Source organism: Tachysurus fulvidraco, chromosome 10, assembly GCF_022655615.1.
Source record: "Tachysurus fulvidraco isolate hzauxx_2018 chromosome 10, HZAU_PFXX_2.0, whole genome shotgun sequence".
In the NCBI taxonomy this organism is placed as follows: domain Eukaryota; kingdom Metazoa; phylum Chordata; class Actinopteri; order Siluriformes; family Bagridae; genus Tachysurus; species Tachysurus fulvidraco.
The window spans coordinates 19,435,171-19,455,355 of record NC_062527.1 but is presented as its reverse complement, the minus strand read 5'-3'; the positions used below and the strand labels follow the sequence as shown (position 1 = coordinate 19,455,355).

At 38.4% G+C, this 20,185-nt stretch overlaps 2 protein-coding genes across 7 annotated transcripts; both read right to left on the bottom strand.

Moving 5' to 3' along the window:
- Positions 1–1,359: 1,359 nt before the first annotated feature.
- On the bottom strand, positions 1,360–12,763 carry tmem65 (transmembrane protein 65). 4 transcript variants are annotated; one of them, XM_047819314.1, is made up of 9 exons: positions 12,526–12,763; positions 10,965–11,196; positions 9,585–9,644; positions 6,507–6,551; positions 5,728–5,795; positions 5,277–5,331; positions 4,093–4,135; positions 3,780–3,885; positions 1,360–1,646 (listed from the first exon to the last, which is right to left on the bottom strand). In XM_047819314.1, exons 2-9 carry the CDS (start codon positions 11,185–11,187, stop codon positions 1,557–1,559), a joined length of 690 nt encoding a protein of 229 aa, XP_047675270.1. In that variant the 5' UTR covers positions 11,188–11,196; positions 12,526–12,763; the 3' UTR covers positions 1,360–1,556. The 4 variants fall into 4 exon arrangements, with proteins under 4 accessions (XP_047675270.1, XP_047675268.1, XP_047675269.1 ...); XM_047819312.1 differs by having other exon boundaries at positions 1,360–3,164; positions 12,526–12,761; XM_047819313.1 differs by lacking the exon at positions 12,526–12,763 and adding an exon at positions 11,317–11,542 and having other exon boundaries at positions 1,360–3,164.
- A 3,870-nt stretch (positions 12,764–16,633) lies between these two features.
- On the bottom strand, positions 16,634–20,175 carry LOC113653695. Of its 3 annotated transcripts, none has more exons than XM_027163442.2 (6): positions 20,107–20,175; positions 19,602–19,674; positions 18,937–19,247; positions 18,815–18,843; positions 18,231–18,712; positions 16,634–17,591 (listed from the first exon to the last, which is right to left on the bottom strand). In XM_027163442.2, the coding sequence occupies exons 4-6, from the start codon at positions 18,835–18,837 to the stop codon at positions 17,068–17,070; spliced, it is 1,029 nt and encodes a 342-aa protein (XP_027019243.1). In that variant the 5' UTR covers positions 18,838–18,843; positions 18,937–19,247; positions 19,602–19,674; positions 20,107–20,175; the 3' UTR covers positions 16,634–17,067. The 3 variants fall into 3 exon arrangements, with proteins under 3 accessions (XP_027019243.1, XP_047675703.1, XP_027019242.1); XM_047819747.1 differs by having other exon boundaries at positions 18,937–18,946; positions 20,107–20,155; XM_027163441.2 differs by lacking the exon at positions 18,937–19,247.
- Positions 20,176–20,185: the final 10 nt, after the last annotated feature.

Below are 20,185 nucleotides of genomic sequence, written 5' to 3'. Positions count from 1 at the left end.
CAACACTAAATATAATAAATAAACTCTTTTAGATTATAGGGGTTGAACTGCTTTGGATGGTTGAACGTTAAATTTAGCTTTCTACCAAAGCTACCTTTCATTTTTAATGAGCTGGAGATATCCGACGGCATGAGCGCCAACCATTCTTGGCACTAGATTTGGGCGTGTACAGTGAACTATAGGCATCTCATATACTTCATATCATATGATGCATATATATGCTGGGGAATTTTATATATGTAATGTCAAATCTCCCTCCAGAATGTTTCATTTTAGCTGCAAGTAAATCTAGAATGCTAGTTAGGCCACCCACTGATACAGTTTACTATGGCAACCTTAAATAGGAACTCCTACTGATGATGTCATAGTACATTGACGTAGTTTTAGAGTTGTTTCACACCTGGATCTTAGCAGCAGTGGTGACTCAGACGGTTAATGCTCTGTATTAAGGATTGAGGTTCAAACCCCAGCACTGCCAAGCTTCCATTGATGGCCACTTGAGCAAGGCCCTTAACCCTTACCACTCCCTGTATCATGGCTGACCCTGTGCTCTGACCCCAAACTCCAAAGATATGTGAAGAAAGAACTGTGCTGTAATGTATATGTGACAAAATAAAGGCTTCTATTTTATTAATCAAAGTGAAACTTTGGGTTACTTTAGGTTTGTTTACTGATTTTTTTTTCTTCCAATATATGTAACTAACTAAAGAGCAGAAAAAAGCCTAGGCTGAGGGAATATAAGGCTGAAATGCATCGGCGTACAGACGTTTCACATGTCCCAGAGGAAGCACTTGTTAGCCATCAGCCTGCCTGGTTGTTAGCTTGGGAAAAATATAACAAGTGAACTTGATGTAAACTGTAAGTGGGAACATAATTTCATTAAAAATAATTATGCCATTATTTGGAATAAATGTTACTACCATTCAATTAAATTTTATTTGTATGGCATGTTTAACAATCAACATTGTCTCAAAGCAGCTTTACAGAACATAAATATTTTTTAGTTTTATTTGAATTTATCCCTAATTAGCAAGCCTGGAGTCACTGTGGGATTAAATAGGAAGAGGAAGAAACCTTGAGTGGAGCCAGACTCATAAGGGAACCTTATCCTCATATGGGTGACACCAGAGATGATCAATGTCCTTCTACACACATAGACAGTCAGTTGGAGTTGTGTAACCAGGAGCTCCTGAGAAACCCATAAATTAGCTCATCATCTGAGTTCATTATATATATTCAACACCAACTCCTCAGTGTTGAAGCTTTCAAAAGTTCAATGATGGAGATAGAGCATATGTAGAATGTTTGTTTGTGTATTGATATCTTGATCGAAATCATGATTGAAACTTTTTTGTGTCATTAATAGATTTATTCAGCATCAGATTATTGACATGTTAACATGCTCTAATGAAATGTTTTAATTCCATGTGACTGTTTAGTGCAGAATCAACTGTCTGATATAAAACGATATAATTTCATCAAGAACAGGATGAATCCTGAGACATGTCACTAAGGCACTAAACATACTCGTCTAAATTCTTCATCTATCATCCACATCAACTGAAAAGCTTAACACACTTCAAACAGAAATTTGGAGGTGTGGCTTTGTTTCCAAACTCGGGTACATTCGCATTTTCTCCATTTATCTGTGCAGGAAAACACAGCTCGTGTTAGCATGATACTGCTTAACAAAAATACATTAATTAACATTAACATTAATACTAATAATATGCTCATATTATACACATACACTAGAAAGCAAAAAAAAAAAGTCATTAGATGACATTGTTCATGCAAACATGAAAGACAATTTTTCAGACACAAATTTGTTTAAAGGTCTGTTTTATGATTTCTAAAAAAAAAAAAGTTTCTAAAACAAACCATGTCAAATTCTGATACAAAAAAAAATCATCATTGGATAAGTTAATAAAACTGACATTTGCATTATTGCTGTGTATATTTTTCTGGTCCAGCCATTAGCCCCGCCCCCTGTTAAAAAGTACACTGGATGCACTGGTGGGATACAAAATTTGTTACGGTTTGTTCCTGGTTTTATTGCAACTGCCATTTAGATTATAACTCAACCTCTGGGACAACAAATCACAGCCTTTTAGTGTTTTAATAAAGCCTTCCTTCAATTCAGCTTCCAGATACTCGAGCAGTCACATACCGTATATTATATTGCGTCCCGTTTGTTCGCCGATGCTGTAAAACAACTTATGATTAGGATAGAAATTAAGATGGTACTTCAGGTGAAGGCACTTTTTAATAAGCATCCGGTTTTTAAAACCTGCAGCAATGCCATCTGATCAAATTCCATATCACTGGATAAAACAATAATCAATGCCATTTGGCTGACATTCTTATCCAGAAGGACTTGCATTATATATTATTTATTACAACTGAGCAATTGAGCGTTTGGACCTGGGATTTGAACTCACAACCTTCTGATCAGTAGTCCAACAGCTTAACCACTAAGCTACCACATCCTATATATAGCTGATTATATATAAAACTATATATGAAATATTCCATATGTCTGTATATAACTAGATTAAAAAAATGTTTTTTAAAAATGCTTAAAACATTAAAAAGTATCTAGCATGCAGGGAGATAAAAACATTTTGCCACAAAACCTGCTAGCACGTTATTGGACAAAGTGGATTTTTTTTTTTTGCTTGTTTGTATAGATGTAATAGATACTTGTATAGATACTTAATAATTCACAGATCCTCCTTTTTTTTTTTTTTACAGCCCTACCTTCATGGGTTCTATTTCTCACAACCCCAAGGCTGTACATGAACAAAACTTCACTGTGTAGCTGAACAGTGTAGTGTTAGTGTTGTGTTAGTCGGCCATCTTGGACATCCTGTTCCACTGAAGGCAGAACTTTCTAGAAACAAATCCTAAGCAGGATGTTGTCAATTCATTGGTTTGCTGAACACAGAGCATGAATGACAGTTCGTCCATGAGAACATTAGTAGACTTAAGGAAATAAAAATCCCAATAGTGTTGTTGTGCGGCGGTTTGTATTAATAAAGCTATTTGGAGTGTGAGGTTGGAGTTACTGCTGCACTCGGAGAATCGTTTTCATCTTCATCGTTGAGGAAGAAGAGTGGGAACATCCCGAGCAGGCAGCCGATGGTGACGCCTATCGCTTTCCCCTGCATGCAAGCAAGCAAGCAAGCAAGCAAACAAACACACACACACACACACACACACACACACACACACACACACACACACACACACACACACACACACACACACACACACACACACACACACAATAATCTCAGAAACCAAAATGAACTTTTTTAAATTTTCAAATAAAAGCGCAATGTTTTGTAAAATTGGGGATTTGCTCAAAACGATCAGAATCTACGACTCTTATGGAAACATTTGGTCCCAGAATAATATAAAATCAGGTCCACACACACAACTCACCCACACACACAAATACACACCTACACACAGTAGTAAATATACATACACCCAACCACCCACAAACACATACACACACAAATACACACATACAAACACAAATACGCACATAAAAAATACACACAGAGTAATACATACACCCAACCACCCCCCTACATACAAACAGTAACAAACAGAGAGTAATACAATCACACAGTAACACACACACACAGTAACAAACATACACCCAACCACCCCCCTACATACACACAGTAACACACACACACAAATACAATCACATAGTAACACACACAGTTACACACACACACACACACACACACACAAACACTTCTTACTAAGTGGGAGCTTAGCCTGGTCTGCCACATGTCAGCCTGTTTGGGTGTAAGATCAGGAATCTGCATCCCCAAGCGGGCAGCTAGGGCCTCAACATAACCTGCAAGCCTACACACACACACACACACACACACACACACACACACACACACACACACACACACACACACACACACACACACACACACTTAATATTACTCATAGTATTGAGTATTTCAATTGTGTGTGCAAGCTTCTGTGTGTGTGTGTGTGTGTGTGTGTGTGTGTGTGTGTGTGTGTGTGTATATATATGTTTTGTGTAGTTCATTTACTTACCCAAGTCCAGCCAGGTCAGACACCAAGTTTCCCAATGCTGCCGCTGCAACCACAAGACAGTGTTAGTCAACACACACACACGCACACACACACACACACACACACACACACACACACACACACACACACACACACACACACACACACACACACACTCAGCAAGAAATTCTGAAGAATTTCAATATCACAACCTTTGTTACGGGTGAATAAACTGTAGAAAGTGCTGACGCTGGAGACATCTTCCATAAAAAGCTACATAATGTATTATAAAGCCACATAACATACAGCTACATAATGTAAAGTAAAGCTACCTAACATAATATAAAGCTATGTGATAAAAAGCTACATAATGTTGTATAAAGCTAGTTAAAGTATTATAAACAATACATAACAATATCAAGCTGCATATATACTGTAATACAGTATAAAGCCACATCTTTCATTATTTCATTCAAACTGCAAATTTTTCATTGAGCCATGAAACCATAAATGACTTCATTTCAACACTCGTGCACATGTTCAGTTCTGGCAGCAGTGCCTGATAAAAACTCCTTTTGATAACTCTCTCATCTTGGGACATGCCCTGAATATCATCACTGCTGGGAACATGAGCTGGAAGACTCTCAGACATTTTTAATCTTAGAAGCCAGTGTTTACACTACACAAAGTGTAAATGTGTGTTAAACGGGTTTGGCTGGAATCCCTGAATAAAACTGTTCTGGAGCTTTGTGACTTTTTTCGCTGATCTTTACAAGTTTACACCCTATGTTGTCTGCCAATGGCAGATTCGTAACCCATGTCAAGTTTCAGCATGCTTTACGCAGATTCGTTAAAGGAGCAAAAAATATTACAAAACAGTCGGATATTTAATACATTACACTGTATGGTATTCACACACTTTAAACTGATTCTTTACTTGTGAGTTTAAATCTCATTGGTCTAGAACAGAGTCCATGGTGTCCATTTTTAACGTTTTCACCATTGAGCCCCAAACGGTGTGTATCCGGAGCGACTTTATACAATGGAACTTGCTCAAGGAACCAGCAGTGTCAGTGCTGGAATTTGAACTCATGACCTTCTGATGTTGCCTGACACCTTGGCATTTTGGAGCTACATGGCTAATATATCTGACACATAATGGAAGCTTACAACTATGATCACTGCCTGTGTAAATATAAACGTACCTGCCATAGTTGATATTCCAAAGGTCACACCGATGGACAGCTCAATCTGGGTTCCCTGTGAACACATGAATTATTACAAAAAACTCTGGAACACATACTCGACCAGTCCAGAACATCAGTGCAGATGTTCAAAAATCGGTGCTAATTGGCATTTGGCAGAGGGCGTTATTCAGAGCGAATTACTTTTTGTTTTAATTTCATTTTATAAAGCTGAGCCTTGCTCAGGAGCCCAGCAGTGTCAGCTCGGTGGACCTGGGATTCAAACTCACAACCTTATGATTGTTAGTCCAACACCTTAAGCACTAGGCTAGCACATCCCTTAATCCCTGATCCAGGATCAGTTCTGGATCTTCTACAATAATAATCACACAAACCCTAACGTCAGCTCGTTTAATTGAAGCTTGTGCCAAACCAGAAGCACTTAACCACTGGAGAGGCTCATACCACTTACTGCAGCGATCATGATGGCGTTGTCAAAGAAGCCGAATCCAACAAACGGGATGGCGTTGTGAAGGAGCACTGAAATTAAAAACAAGCATGTCAGTGCATGCGAACAACAAACATCTCTAGACATTTTTTCTGTATGATTATTCGCCATTAAAGTGGAATTTTTATGCGACTTTTTTATGTCTTCTGTGTTACTGGGCTGTAGAAAAAATTTTCCCGCTACATAAAAATATATAAAAATAATAAATGGACCAATACTGATAGATGTGCCAATATTGTTACCAGCAAAATAAATCTTTTTTAATTCTCATCGGGCTCCAGTGCTTGGCACCCGTGAGTTGCTACTATCTCCTGGAATCCTGACAGCACCTTCTGAGAACCTCAACAACACCAGCCCCAACCTCTGTAGCAAAATGTACCTCAGAAAGATGCTGGCAATTATTTTTTTTAGCTGAATTTGCTCTTTGGGTTTTTTCTGGCTATAAATGACACCTGCATCATGAGGTCTTTCCACACCAGTGTAAATGTGGCTCTCTGAAGTGATCTGAAACTGTCAGCAGTACATGTGCAAGTTTATTTGGAGTTACTTTTTAGGCAAAAAGTAAAATAAAGATACTAAAAAATAAAGAATAGGAAAGGCAAGTGTTTTAAAAGGAGACAAAACCACTTAAGGAGAAATCTCATGTTTTCTTCCATCCATTTCTTCCATCACAATCTCATGTTTTCTTCCATCACAAGTCTTTGGTGTATGTGTGGAGACAGTAAACGTGTGTCATATCTCACCGTATCTCAGCTGATTGGTGCTGGGGGGCAACGACTCCAGTTTCTCTGAAAGGGGAAGAAATATTCAAAAAAATTTCAGTTACAGAAACCGAAACTCATAAGCGGAGGATAAATTGACCTGTACATCATTTGTTCATCACCCAAACAGACATGCACATCATCCCAGCTACAGAGCATGTGAAGTGTTAGAAACACACTCCATTAGATTTGCTCTGGAAAAGCAGTTAACGCTGACATCAGCAGAAAACACTCACTGCAGCTTGGGAAAACAACATTTCTTATCTCCTACTGGTTGAATTCTGGAAACATAAAGTGAACAAAGTCTTATCTGTAAAGTAGTAATTCCGCCAAAATTTCTTCTTCGCTATTGTTTTATCATCATTTATTGTACATGCAAAATCAATCCATTAATAAATAATTAAACAGATAGATAGATAGATAGATAGATAGATAGATAGATAGATAGATAGATAGATAGATAGATAGATAGATAGATAGATAGATAGATAGATAGATAGATAGATAAATAAATAAAAGCCTAAAAAAAAAAAAAGATTCCCAAGCAAAGTACTTCCTATTAAAATCATGTTCCAGTGACTGTCTGATTATTTTGATGTATTAAAAACATTTAAAGTTTTATATTCAAAGTGTATTTTATGTGACTCGGGGTAACCGTAGTAACGCTACACCATGCCTGTGATGAGTGAGCTTTAGTTTATGTTGAAATACATTGTAAAAAGACAAAAAACTTTAGCCCATATACAGTACAAGGCACAAAATATACCTTTAACTTTAAGCACCATTCCTGGTTATTTCAGCAAAATGAATAAATATCACACAAGAGAAACATCAGCATCGGCAACTCGTTAGCCGTCTCACTGGAACAGAGCAAAACCTGGTGGGAAGAACTCCGAAGGCATTACTCTCTCCTCCGAGTGTGACATGGGCTACTGTGAGCTTGTGTAGTATGAGGAAGAGGGCGGATATTGTTCTCCTCCGAGTGAGAGTCTGAGCAAGGGTTTGAAACGATGTAGCGGCTTCACGTGTCTCAGAGGAAGTCTTCATGTTAGTGAAGACTTGGGTTGCTATCTAGCTAGCTCTGTTGTGACAGGAGTGAGTTCAAACAAATCTAATCTAATCCAATCTAATATAATCTAATGGCAGGGTTAAAGTTAAAGCTTTAATTGGAACTTAAATGCAGTTGTCAGTAGCAACTGGGACAGTCTAGGGACTCTCACAATGCGCTTAACCCCAGGTTATCATCATTTATAACCTCAGGCAGAGAAACGCTTCACACTCGTAATTTAGAAGCAGGATTTTTTCTGCTTTTGTGTTTGTTTGCCAAACATGTACAGTGCAAAAAGAAAGATGCTTAGCAACAGAAAGCGAGCAGCGCATGCCTCATATCACATGCTCTGTACAGTCACATGCGTGTTGTGTAAACAGTAGATTCAGAGTTTCAAAGGAAAAAATATAAAACGTCAAACGCTGACGGAAAACTGAACTGGAGCGAAGAGGAGAGTTTTATTTTTCCAGGACAAGCTGGGTGGAGGACAGAAATAACAGAGTAAAGAGTATTTAAGGAACTGACTGAAAAATTAGCAGAAGTTAGACGTCATCGAATGCCTGGTCAAAGACAAATAATATTCAAAAAAATTTAAAATTAAAAAAAAAAAATTAAAAAAAGGAAAAAATTAAAAAAGATGAGAAAAACCATGCTCAGGTGGCGGATCATAGACCTGACATTTTTTACTCAATCATGTGAAAGCGTGAGATGAGACTTTATTTAAAGCGGTGGAGTGCTGAATTTATCAAATCAGGGCTGCTGATATGCAGATAATAAGAAGTTTAATCCAGGGCTTAGGGTTGTAGAGTGTGAAACATCAGATTATTAAGTGCCAGGATTCAGTGTTAATCCCAGGTAAAGTATCAGCCATGTGAAACCTCCAATTACATAACCCAGGATTCTTTCATGTTGCTAATGTGACTCGCTCATGTTGGTTTCTTCTCTACAACATTAGGATTCGACCATTTTTGTCCTCACAGGCTGCTTAGGTACTTGTTTAGTCTGGATTACTGCAATGCACTGCTGGCAGGTCTACCTATCAACGCATTTCATCCTCTGCAAATGATCCAAAATGCAGCTGCATGGCTTGTTTTCAACCTGCCTAAGTTCTCGCATACCACCCTGCTGCTTTAATCCCTGAGCTGGCTTCTGGTAGCTGCACACATCAGTTTCAAAACACTGATGCTGGCCTACAAAGACAAAAATGGACCAGCTCCCTATTACCTCAAAGCCCTCATCACTCCTCGCACTGCACCTCACACCCTCAAGTCTACCAACACTGCTCGACTGGTCCCAGAATCTCTCAGGGTAAGAGGCAAGTACTCTTCTCTGTTCTGGCACCAAGGTGGTGGAATGAACTTCCCCTAGAGGTCCGGACAGCCGAGTCACTGGCTATTTTCAAACAACGACTTATTCATGAAACACTTCGACTTCCTTCCTTCCTTGTTGCATATATGTTTATAAAAAATAAAAAAAAACCTTGAACAATGTTTTAGACTCCTGGTATCTTAAGTATGTAACCTAGTGAATCAGAGTTAACGTATTCAGTGATAGAGACTTATAGCACTTATGTATGTCGCTCTGGATAAGGGCGTTTGCCAAATGTGGTAAATGTGAATGTAAATGATTCTGTTTATTCAGTTTACTAGAATGCAATGGAAACAATTTCAGTTAGGGGAAGCTCTTGAGATGTCCTTCACTGAGAAGCTGAGGAGAAATGAGACTTTTAAAATCATTTCTGTTCTATTAATCCTCTGTAATAAATGTCACATGCTTAAGCCAGAGCATAACAAGAGGCAGTGTGTTAAAGTGAAACCAAAGGATTTACACACACACACACACACACACACACACACACACACACACACACACACACACACACATTTAGAAATATTATACGCTGACACACTTCCCCTCACAGCACTGAGCTGCATACTTAAGTACAATCAGAACAGAGGGGAAGTGAACAGAGGCTTTATTTTTTTTTACACTATTTGAACTCCTTTACCTACCCTCAGTCCCTTCAGCTTGAACCCTGTCTCTGTTGAGCCCTCTCCTGAATGGGCCGCTCTCTGAGCGAGAGGGAAAAGGAAGACAGAAATGACTGAGAGAGACGGACAAAATAACACAAGAAACAGCTCTGCTTTCAGAACAGTATTACATTCATCAGAACAAGAGCCTATAAGAGAGGATATGAGAATTATGGAGCTTGAAAAGACAGAGAGCTTTCAAAGCTCAGGAAGGGACAGAACAGGACATAAAGCCGAGGTGACGAGCGGCGGCTCGAGTCAAGTGAGCGCTGCTGATCAGATCACAGGTCGTCGAAGGGTAACGATAAATGTCTCACAGCTGCACCTGCACTTTCCTTATGTTAGTATAAATAACTATACCACAGACATCGCATCATGTGTCAAGAGAATAAACAGAATATTATTATGACTACAAATAAAAGTGATATATTAAAAAAAAAAAAAAAAAGGCATACTTCACACAAGACTGCTCATGACAGACGTGCTGGTTGTTGTGGTTTGAGAAAAAACTGAGAAAACAAATCATTTGTTTCCTTTATAAAACTCAACATCTGAGAAGAGACGGTACTGAAACAAAAACAAAAAAAAGGTTCTGAGCTGTTGATCAGAAAGACAAGCTGCCACTGTTGGGCCCCTAAACAAGACCCTCAACCTCCTCTGCATTACATCATGACTGACCCTGCGCATTTCCAAAGCCGGGATCTGCTTCTTCATGTTCTGTTTAGTAAAAAACAAACCTGTAGAATCATCTGCAGTTGCAGGATTTGGTCTAAATCCATGTTCTTAAGTTCAATTCAGTTCTATTTGTATTGCAGCTTTATTCACAAGATGCTGTCACAAAGGAGTGATGGGTTACTTTAGGTCAAACTCTTTATTCTCTAAAACCAGTTCGAACCACAGTTTCTGCTCAAACACATCAAGAACAATACATCCTGCATTTCTCTTACTTTCTCTCCTGATAAGTATTTGTCTTTCTTCTAAGTTTTTGCTGACTGTTAGATTAGTGGCACATCTGAATAACTCTTCTCTGTGTCTCTTTTGGCAAGTCTCCCAGGTACCTTAGGAACCGTGGAGTGGAACAGGGAATAAACAGAAAACTAACAAGCAGCTTAAAAATGAAACCACCCTGAAAGAGGAAACCACAGGTGGTGATGACCACGAGAGGTTGTGAGGAAGAAACATTGAGACCAAAAAACTTTTCAGCACTTACAATAAAATCTAAAATACGTTTGTGAGGTTTTCGGCCCCTTAAGCGAGATATAGTAACCTTAATTGGCAGCGTGTGTGCGTGTGTGTGTGTGTGTGTGTCTGTGTGTGTTTGTGTGCGTGTGTGTGTTTGTGTGTGTGCACGCTCTTTCTTACCCTGAGCGATGGCAATGGACTCGAAGTTCTGCAGCTCTCGCAGTAAGCAGCTTCGCTCTGAAGCATGCAGGCTGTAGATAAAGTCTTTGGCTCCTGTAGGAGTGTTTAGCAGTTCCAGTTTCTCTTTGTGCTTATGTGTGCCGAGGCAGCGTTTCTGTGCTCCTCGAACACATGGCCTCAGGGTTCTCTGCAAACAGAACCTAAGCATTATAGAAGAGATCATGTGGAGAACCTGAAATGAGAGAGAGAGAGAGAGAGAGAGAGAGAGAGAGAGAGAGAGAGAGAGAGAGAGAGAGATTAGTCTTTCTGTGTGAACCGTTAAAGATTCTACAGTACATTGGGTTCCCTTAACTATTCAATGAACCCTATTCCAGCAGGATTAATCATCAGCTTCACTCTTTGTCTTTCAGCAAACTCTGCTGTCTTTCCCATGTAGGAAAACATCCTGTCTCTTAAAAAGAGCTTAAACTGGAGACTCCTTCTATAAGAGCAGAATACTTTACAGAAATTTACAACGTATTAACGAGTCAAAGCTTTTCTTTTCTGCTTATAATCATCTACAGACGATTTCGAGCGTTGCATATAAACTTGTTATGTGGAGCTTCGGTTCCTTCCGACCAATCAGATTTGAGATTTCAGTCACTCACTAAGGTGAGCAAGTTAATAAACCTGGGATGCATCAAATTCAGAATCAGAATCAGGTTTATTGGCCAAGTGTGTTGACACCCACAAGGAATTTGGTTCCAGCTGTTTGTGAGTCTCAAAAGTACAGACATAAATAACACGATACTACACAAGACAAGACAATACAGACTATACAAGACAATACAGATGTGATACAATAGATATTATGAGTATTAAATATGAATACAGAATATATGACTGATCAGTTATGTAGATAAAGTGTGGGAAGTGCAAATAACAATATTGTGCAATATTATGCTTTTGTACAATATACAGCAGCAGTAGTGTGTGTAACATATACAGATGATGTGATGACTGACAGTACTGATAATTCAGTACTTATAGATATGAAGCAGGGAATATAATTATGGTGAGTTGTTACTCAGGTTGATTGTCTGGGGAAAGAAATAATAAATATAATAATAGTAATAGTTATATGATAGTAATATAATCCTAATTATATTACTGTATGACATTCGACCCCTAATATTTACATCCAGTCACCATTCCAGGTCTGTATCTGAGATAACATACTCCTTACAAGGGTGTAAAGTTCCCATGTGTTTAGACCCTGACCTACTGCAGTGCACTGTGGGAGATTCCTGAGTGTCCTGCATGTTCTATAGACATGATAATGTAACTCTACCTCTGTAAACAAGGCACTTTAAAGTGAGTACAGTATATATTCAAACACTTTATGCTCTACAGCTTTTGGTGGATAGCTTTAATACACCTGGACTGAATAATTAAATAGTTATAAAGCTTTTTTTTATATAAGAGGAGAAGAAGCTTTAATCAGAAATAAATCAAGACCTAGGTCATTAAAATAGTCACAGGTTTATGCAAAGAAGATCCAAGTGTAATTTGTAGATCTCACCCAACAGGTTAAAGGTCTTCAATTCATCACTGAGGCTGAGGCTGTTGTTGTTGTTGTTGTTGTTCTGAAGCTTGTAGATTTCCCAGATTTCCAGTCATGACCATCAAGAGCTAGATAAATAATGCATTGATTAAAAAACAAAGTTGTAACAGTGAGAAACACATGTGCAGTAACTCCCTTCACACAAGGCTACAAAGTTTCCTCGCCCAATGTGAGTCAATGAGTCACATGGAAACCATGTATCAGGGTTGCCAGATCACCACCTTAACCGAAAACCCTCCATTAAAAAATATATATATAGAAAATATAAACTAAATAGATATTTAAGTGATCTTTAAAACATATCAGAGTAACCTCGGTGCATGTGTATGGAGTCTACACTTCTAATATTTGCAGTGATTTAACCACTAAGATATAAATTAAGCTGAATTTCAGAAGGGGTTTAAATCAGACCTGGCAACACCGCTGTTTATTTATAACTCCGCGTTGCGCTCGAGAAGCAAAACCGGTTATTTTACTATCTGATTGGTTGACGGGAGTCCAAGGATAAAGAACTATCCAATCCAGATGCGCCTTTTTGCGTATGCCAGACGGTGTCGCAGGGTTGCAGGTTGATCACAGTGGTTTGTGGGTAATGTAGTTCTCGGTCGGTGAACTTGAATTAAAAATGTCCGTCAACGCACTACATTTCCCATGTGTTCATAAGAAGAAGCGGATAGTATTTCTCAACACTATTACCTTGTAACCGAGACTTGTCATATTTGAGCGTTTTGTTTTCTGTGAACGAAGCTCGACTAATTCTCCTCATATGCAATCCTAATATTCATTTACACTCTAATAATATCTGGCCTCTTTCAGGCAAAAATTGGCTTCTTATTAGTGATTTCTGAATCCGTTTAAAGCGTGCAGTGACGCGGTGCCGCCACCAGAGGGCGATGATAATGTGTAATTGTGGTTCACTGACATTACGGTTATAAATGCACTTTAAAGCGTGCAGTGAAGCGGGGTCGCCACAAGAGGGCAATGATTAGTGTGTAATTGTGGTTCACGGACATTACAGCTATAAATGCACTTTAAAGCGTGCAGTGACGCGGTGTCGCCACAAGAGGGCAATGATTAGTGTGTAATTGTGGTTCACTGACATTACGGTTATAAACGCACTTTAAAGCGTGCAGTGACGCGGTGTCGCCACAAGAGGGCAATGATTAGTGTGTAATTGTGGTTCACTGACATTACGGTTATAAACGCACTTTAAAGCGTGCAGTGACGCGGTGTCGCCACCAGAGGGCAATGATTAGTGTGTAATTGTGGTTCACTGACATTACGGTTATAAACGCACTTTAAAGCGTGCAGTGACGCGGTATCGCCACCAGAGGGCAATGATTAGTGTGTAATTATGGTTCATTACAGTTATTACAGACATTACAGTTATAAATACATTCACTGTCCACTTAGGAACACCTATATACCTGCTTATTTATTATAATTATTATAATAAATATTATTTATCCAATCAGCCAATTGTGAAAGTACCACAATGCATAAAGATCAGTTACATCAAACATGTTGTTGCACCATCTGAAGTTCCTAAAGATCATTGGAAGAACTGTTTGTGTGTGTGTGTGTGTGTGTGTGTGTGTGTGTGTGTGTGTGTGTGTGTGTGTGTGTGTGTGTGTGTGTGTGTGTGTGTGTGTGTGTGTGTGTTTGTGTGTGTGTATGTGTGTGTGTGTGTGTGTGTGTGTGTGTGTGTGTGTGTGTGTGTGTGTGTGTGTGTGTGTGTGTGTGTGTGTTTAATCATCTCTCTGTACTCAAATTCCAAACTGAATGTAAATTATTCAGTTAAAGAAAAATGGATTCTAAAAAAATCTTTAGAAATCTTATTTTCTTTCTGATTTTGAATGCTGTGCTAGATTGTATTAAACTTTACTGTCATTACTTTGTCTGTGATCTGGCTGAAACCGGACCAGTGAAAGCTACAGTGTGTGCTTTTGCTTTGAGTTCTCATGATCCAAAATCCCCCAACACCCCCCCCCCCCATCTCTCTATCTCTAACAGCTGCAGAGTGGATTTTCTGAGCGTCTCGATACAGAGCCAATTAAAGCAGTATTACAAGACATACAGGAACTTGACAATAATGTAGCTTGGCCTAAGACTTGTCGAAAGCAATCTTTAACATTAATCCACATTCAATATTGATCCACACTTCAAGCTCTACATCTAGTCTATTAAAATGCAGACAGTCCTGTTAGATTTACTGGATTTATGAGACACTGAGTATACAGTAATATTTAAATTTCAATTCAATTTTATTTCTATAGCACTTTTAACAATGGACATTGTCTCAAAGCAGCTTTACATATTATAAGAAATATAGAACCAAAATTTCAAGGATTAAGATTAGACTTATATTTAAATTTATATTTCTATTGATCCTTAATGATTAAGACTGAGGTGACGACAGCAAGAAGAACCTCATCCTCATTTGGGTGACATTAGAGATTGTGATCATATTCAGACAAAATAAATAAAACATATTGTTTGAGATTCTTTCGAGAGAATGTTTTCTTGTATGTTTTCTTTCTGTTAGACCAAGGTATCACTTGTTTTTTGGAAAGCAGTTAGTCAGACTACATCCAGACTTTCCTTAGGACAACAATATTTCTGAACCAGTTCAGAAAGGAAACATTGGTGCAGTTGTTCGGAGTGATAAACAAGCTACTGGATCATTACAGGAACTATTTCAGGATCTGGTACTTTCCAATACTTCAGTCTTTCAGTTTCATGTTAGCTGAAAGAGCAGATGTTGATGTTAACAATAAATGTTGTCTCAAAGCAGCTTTACAGAACATAAGGAATATAGTACAAAAAGTTCAGGATTAATATTATACTTATATTTAAATGTTTGTATTTATCCCTAATGAACAAGTCTGATGTGACTGAGGTTACCGTGGTGAGGACAAACTCCCTTAGATGGAATAGGAAAAAACTCAAAAGGGAACCTCATCCTCATTTGGGTCAATTGTGTATTGATGAGGAGGTTTTTGTCCAGACCACATGGAGTTGGCATCTTCTCTTAGAATGTCCCACATTTTCATGAAGTGGAATCCAACACATGTTCTCTTCTTCTTCTTCTTCTTCTTCTTCTTCTTCTTCCTCTTCTTAATATTATATTTATTATAGTTCTTACACTCATAAAACTGAATTCATTTACATTTTTTGTATAACATTTTTGGCCGATAGCAGGTTTTACAGAAATATATAAATTCAGAATATAAATGATCAGTTTAATTTAATTGGATTGAATTGGTGACATTTTAATCACTGTTCCATGTTTTCTATATGTAGAGATAACATCTCTCACATCTTCTGCTTCTACTTTGGTCTTTTCCCGTTAGGAGTCGCCACAGTGAATCAGCTGTTTCCACCTAACTCTATCCTCATCATCCTCTACTCTCACACCAATTACCTTCATGTCCTCATTTAGCACATCCTCTTTGCCCTTCCTCTTGACCTCTTACCTGGCAGCTCCATCTCCAACATCCTTCTGCCAATATAATCATCTCCCATCTGGACAGAATTAGGAACGAGCACATCAGAGGGACAGCTCAGGTGGTCTGGTTTGGACATGTACAGAGGAGTACAAACCAGACAGCCTAAGATGTCCCTACGATGTGCTCATTCTTAATCCTGTCCATCCTCTAACTTACCCTGCATTATTTATTTATTTTTTTTTTTATCACAACATAAAACTGAGCTGCTTGTTGAGACTTTTTTAAGCGTATTTCATATTATGCTTTATATATCATTCAACAGGTCTGGCAGTCTGGATGTTTAGTCAGATATCGAGTTAATTAGTTAATTGAGTAATTAAAGGGGCAGTTGTGCTTTGTTACACAGCACCAGTTGGTGAATGACATTTTTCTTTAATAAAAAAAACAAAAAAAAAAACACAATTTAAATTTGAAATATAAATGATGAAGCATGTATGTCTAAAGTGAGGAATATATACCATACACTGCTATAGGGGGGTTTGGGTTAAGAATTAAAGGGATAAGTGTCATTTCTTATATGCACAATATTCTTATAAAAAAAAAAAAAAAAAAAACTGTTTAAACTCCATGACATTTTTATTGATTACAGAAATCATTGTATTATATAATATTTTCATGCACTATTCTCCTAAGGATAGCCAAAAAACTTTAGCAAACACAAAACAGCCACCTTCATACTGCATTATAAATAAATGTACATCACCATGTTTTTATGTATTCGTGGTGTTTTTATCAATTTTAGGTTCTCCCTTATTTCAAGCAACTCAAAGATAAGTACAGCTCTCTTAGAAAATCGTTACATATGTGGACAGAATTTAAAAGAAGAATCCTGTGCTTGTGATTTTGGCAAAAGAAAATAAAAAGTATACATTTTGAAAAATACCATGTTTGGTTGCAACAATCACAAAAAACCCTCAAGAATCCTGGAAGAACTGAATAGTATTAAATGGTTATTAGTGATATTTTGACATGTAGATAAGGTAAAACGAGGTTATATGTAGTTCAGCATGGCGCTATCGTCTGTAGCATTATTTCGTGAAGCGCAGATAGCTTTCAGGTGTTGGTCGGTCTGCTTCATCTTCCTGACGAGTCTCGAGACTTCCGTGTTACAGAGCAGCTCATTCCCTGTGATTTCTCCTGCCGACTTCATTACCTCGTCTATCACCTGCAGCACAGACTCGCGAAGGATAAATCTGCGAGTGTGTAGCTCCAACACGTTGACCTGGCCACTAAAGACACTCAGGACGTGAATGGCACGCCTCATCTTCAGTTGCAACTCAGCCAAACTCCATCTCTGCTTTTTCAACATGTAGATATTGTTACAGATCTCGGTCAGCTTCTGATCCATCTCATCAATGTTAAGATCTGTCTGGACAATCTGGTACTTGTGGTCATGCACTTTGCTTCTGTAAGTGTTCACTTGGTTCTTAAACTTTTGCAACTCTTCTTCAGCTATTTTTATGGCCTCTGATGCTTCCTTCCATTCTATTATACTGCCAATGACCAACGCGGGACCTGTAGAGAAAATGCATATACTCAGCCAGTCGGTAGATTCTATAATCCAGAGGCAATAAGACAAATACAGATCATTGGAATTATAAGGCTCTTCACTTAAGAGTGTTTTGGATAATTTGTCTTTGGTCTGTGGAAAAGTGACGTGACATACGGCTAAGTATGGTGACCCATACTCAGAATTCGTTCTCATCCAAAGTGCACACACACACACACCGTGAACACACACCCGGAGCAGTGGGCAGCCATTTATGCTGCGGCACCTGGGGAGCAGTTGGGGGGGGGGGGGTATTCTCTTGAATAGATAAAAATATTAATGTAGGTATATTGTTGGGGTAGAACTGGAATTAGCCACACTGGATTATATGCATTGAAATTGGAAAATAGTCAACATTGGAGTCAACTTCATATCACACCATCATTCATTATTTTACTATAGTCTTTACAATTAAAAAAACCTCAGACTTGCAGATTAAACCTTATTCTAAGGTGTCAAGGTTTTTGACCCCTTCCTGGTTTCTCCTATTTTGCATATTGGTCACACTTAATGGTTGCAGACTTAAATGATGTTTTTAGTTATTAAAAGGTAAAATGTTATTCACCAGTGGGTGCTGTGTGTTTTCTTAATCCTTGAAAACTTACCAACAACCCATCCAACAAATGGTATAACGGTCAGTCCTAGCCCTACACCTGCAACCGTTGAAGCAGTTTGTGCCCTTCTTTCTTGCCTCTGTACCGTCTCTTTTGTTGAACTCAGGTGTTCCTCGGCCTGCTCCAAAGCTCCCAGACATTCGTGGAGCAATTTTTCATTCGATGCCTGCTCTGTTCTCAAGTTGTCCAAAGTGCACTTTGTAGCATCCTTCTGCCATTCAAGTAGTCCCTTGTCCCGTGTAAGAGTCTCCAACCTCTTATCCAGATGCCTCAGACATGCCGTGGCTGCCTGATCAGAAAGCTGCAAACTTTGCCAGGCCAGCATTATCTGCTGCCTGATGTACTCATGGTTGGAGCAGTGCCCAGTAATGGGATTGATGTCTGCAGCCTCAAGAGCTTCATAAACCCTGTCGAGAGAGCTGAGGCAACTTTTCAGTGGCGTGACAACAGCCTGGGCTGAGTTCTTCACAACTCTGTAAAGACAAACAAATCAAAGAGGCAATGTTATCTTGTAATATATCAGGACAAGTCCTTTCTATTTCATACAGTCATGTGGAAATTGGTGCTCCACTTACTCATATGAACAGGTCTGGTTCATGTTAACCTAATATTAGAAACAGAAAGTACAATAAATTTGTTACTTGATATCCTTCTGAAAAGGCCATTAGAGACTATCGTAATAAGCATCACAAGATACCTTGCTTTCCCTGAAACATTTAAGTTACAGCATTTGGCAGACGCAGTTATCCAGAGTGACGTTGTCACGATGTGACACGGCGAGACAAAAGCGAGTGAGGATCCAAATGCAGTTTTCAGTTTTAATGAACAAAACACAGATGAACAGGCAGGCAACACAAGGCAGAACATGGGGCAGAACAGGAAACAAGAACATGGACAGGAAAACACCACATACCAACAACGACTAACACCAGGGAAGTGAACAGACAGAGTAATAGTAAACAGGAACCAATCACAAAGCAGAGACAATCAGAGACAAAGACAAAACACCTGGGGAAGAGATGGAATGCAATTAGTGTCCATGGTAAGAAATGAGTGGGCGGAGCAAACAATTAACAGGGCAAGGCAGCAGATAGACAAAAAGGAAAACACAGACGGACTCATTACAGACGTACAAAATTGCTTTGAAGACTTAAACAATTAATACATCAGTTCTGCTTGACTAGGACACAGACTGAGGAACCCATCAGTCTAAAAACACTGTTGGGAGGAAATTTATATATAAATAAGTAAGCTCTAGTTTAAGTACTTCAGAAAGAGGTAGGTCTTGGCTGTTATGACATGTTGGGGAAGTTTATTCCACCACTTCCACACCAAAACAGAGAAGAGTCTCGATGAACCAACCTTTTGCCATAAGAGATGGTAGATCCAGTCGAACGCTGATAGAAGAAACTTCCACATGTTCCATATGCTGACACTGAAAGAAGAGATTTATCGAAAGTGATTATATTAACATTTTTGAATAATTGTTTTTTTTATTAAAAACAATATACATTACTACCAAATCTATATAATGCTGTATACACACACAAAGTCTCTATAATATAGCAAGATTTTCTTTTTGTGTAAAAAAAGAAAGAGAGAAGGTAGGAGAAGTTTCTACATTTATTGTAAAATTGCAAACTAAATATTAAAGTGAAAAACAATAATAAAATAAGTACCACACTCTACCTTTGTCCTTGTTGCTTAAAATACCTGTTTAGCATCTTTGTTATTGCGCAGTTCTTAAATTAGTATTATCACATAAGCTGAGTTAAAGCGAATATCATTCTGTGCTTAAATATAGATTTACATACATTTTATACAGAACACAACACACCAGACATTCCATTAAACACAAAAATTTCACCTCTTTCCCTGTTTCTATTCCTCGGGTTCACAGACGGCTGTATCGAAGGTGTTTAACATTAAACTTCAGCGGTGCAGCT

Coding starts and splice junctions, on each gene's coding strand:
- tmem65 (XM_047819312.1), bottom strand. CDS start 11,187: ATGATCTCTTCTATAATGCTTAGGTTCTGTTTGCAGAGAACCCTGAGG. Junction 5,332..5,727: donor ACGCCATCATGATCGCTGCA/GTAAGTGGTATG, acceptor ATGTGTTCACAG/GGAACCCAGATTGAGCTGTC. Junction 4,136..5,276: donor TGGAATATCAACTATGGCAG/GTACGTTTATAT, acceptor TTGTGGTTGCAG/CGGCAGCATTGGGAAACTTG.
- LOC113653695 (XM_027163441.2), bottom strand. CDS start 19,658: ATGTGGAAGTTTCTTCTATCAGCGTTCGACTGGATCTACCATCTCTTA. Junction 18,713..18,814: donor AACCAGACCTGTTCATATGA/GTAAGTGGAGCA, acceptor TTGTCTTTACAG/AGTTGTGAAGAACTCAGCCC. Junction 17,592..18,230: donor ATTTGTTGGATGGGTTGTTG/GTAAGTTTTCAA, acceptor TTTTCTCTACAG/GTCCCGCGTTGGTCATTGGC.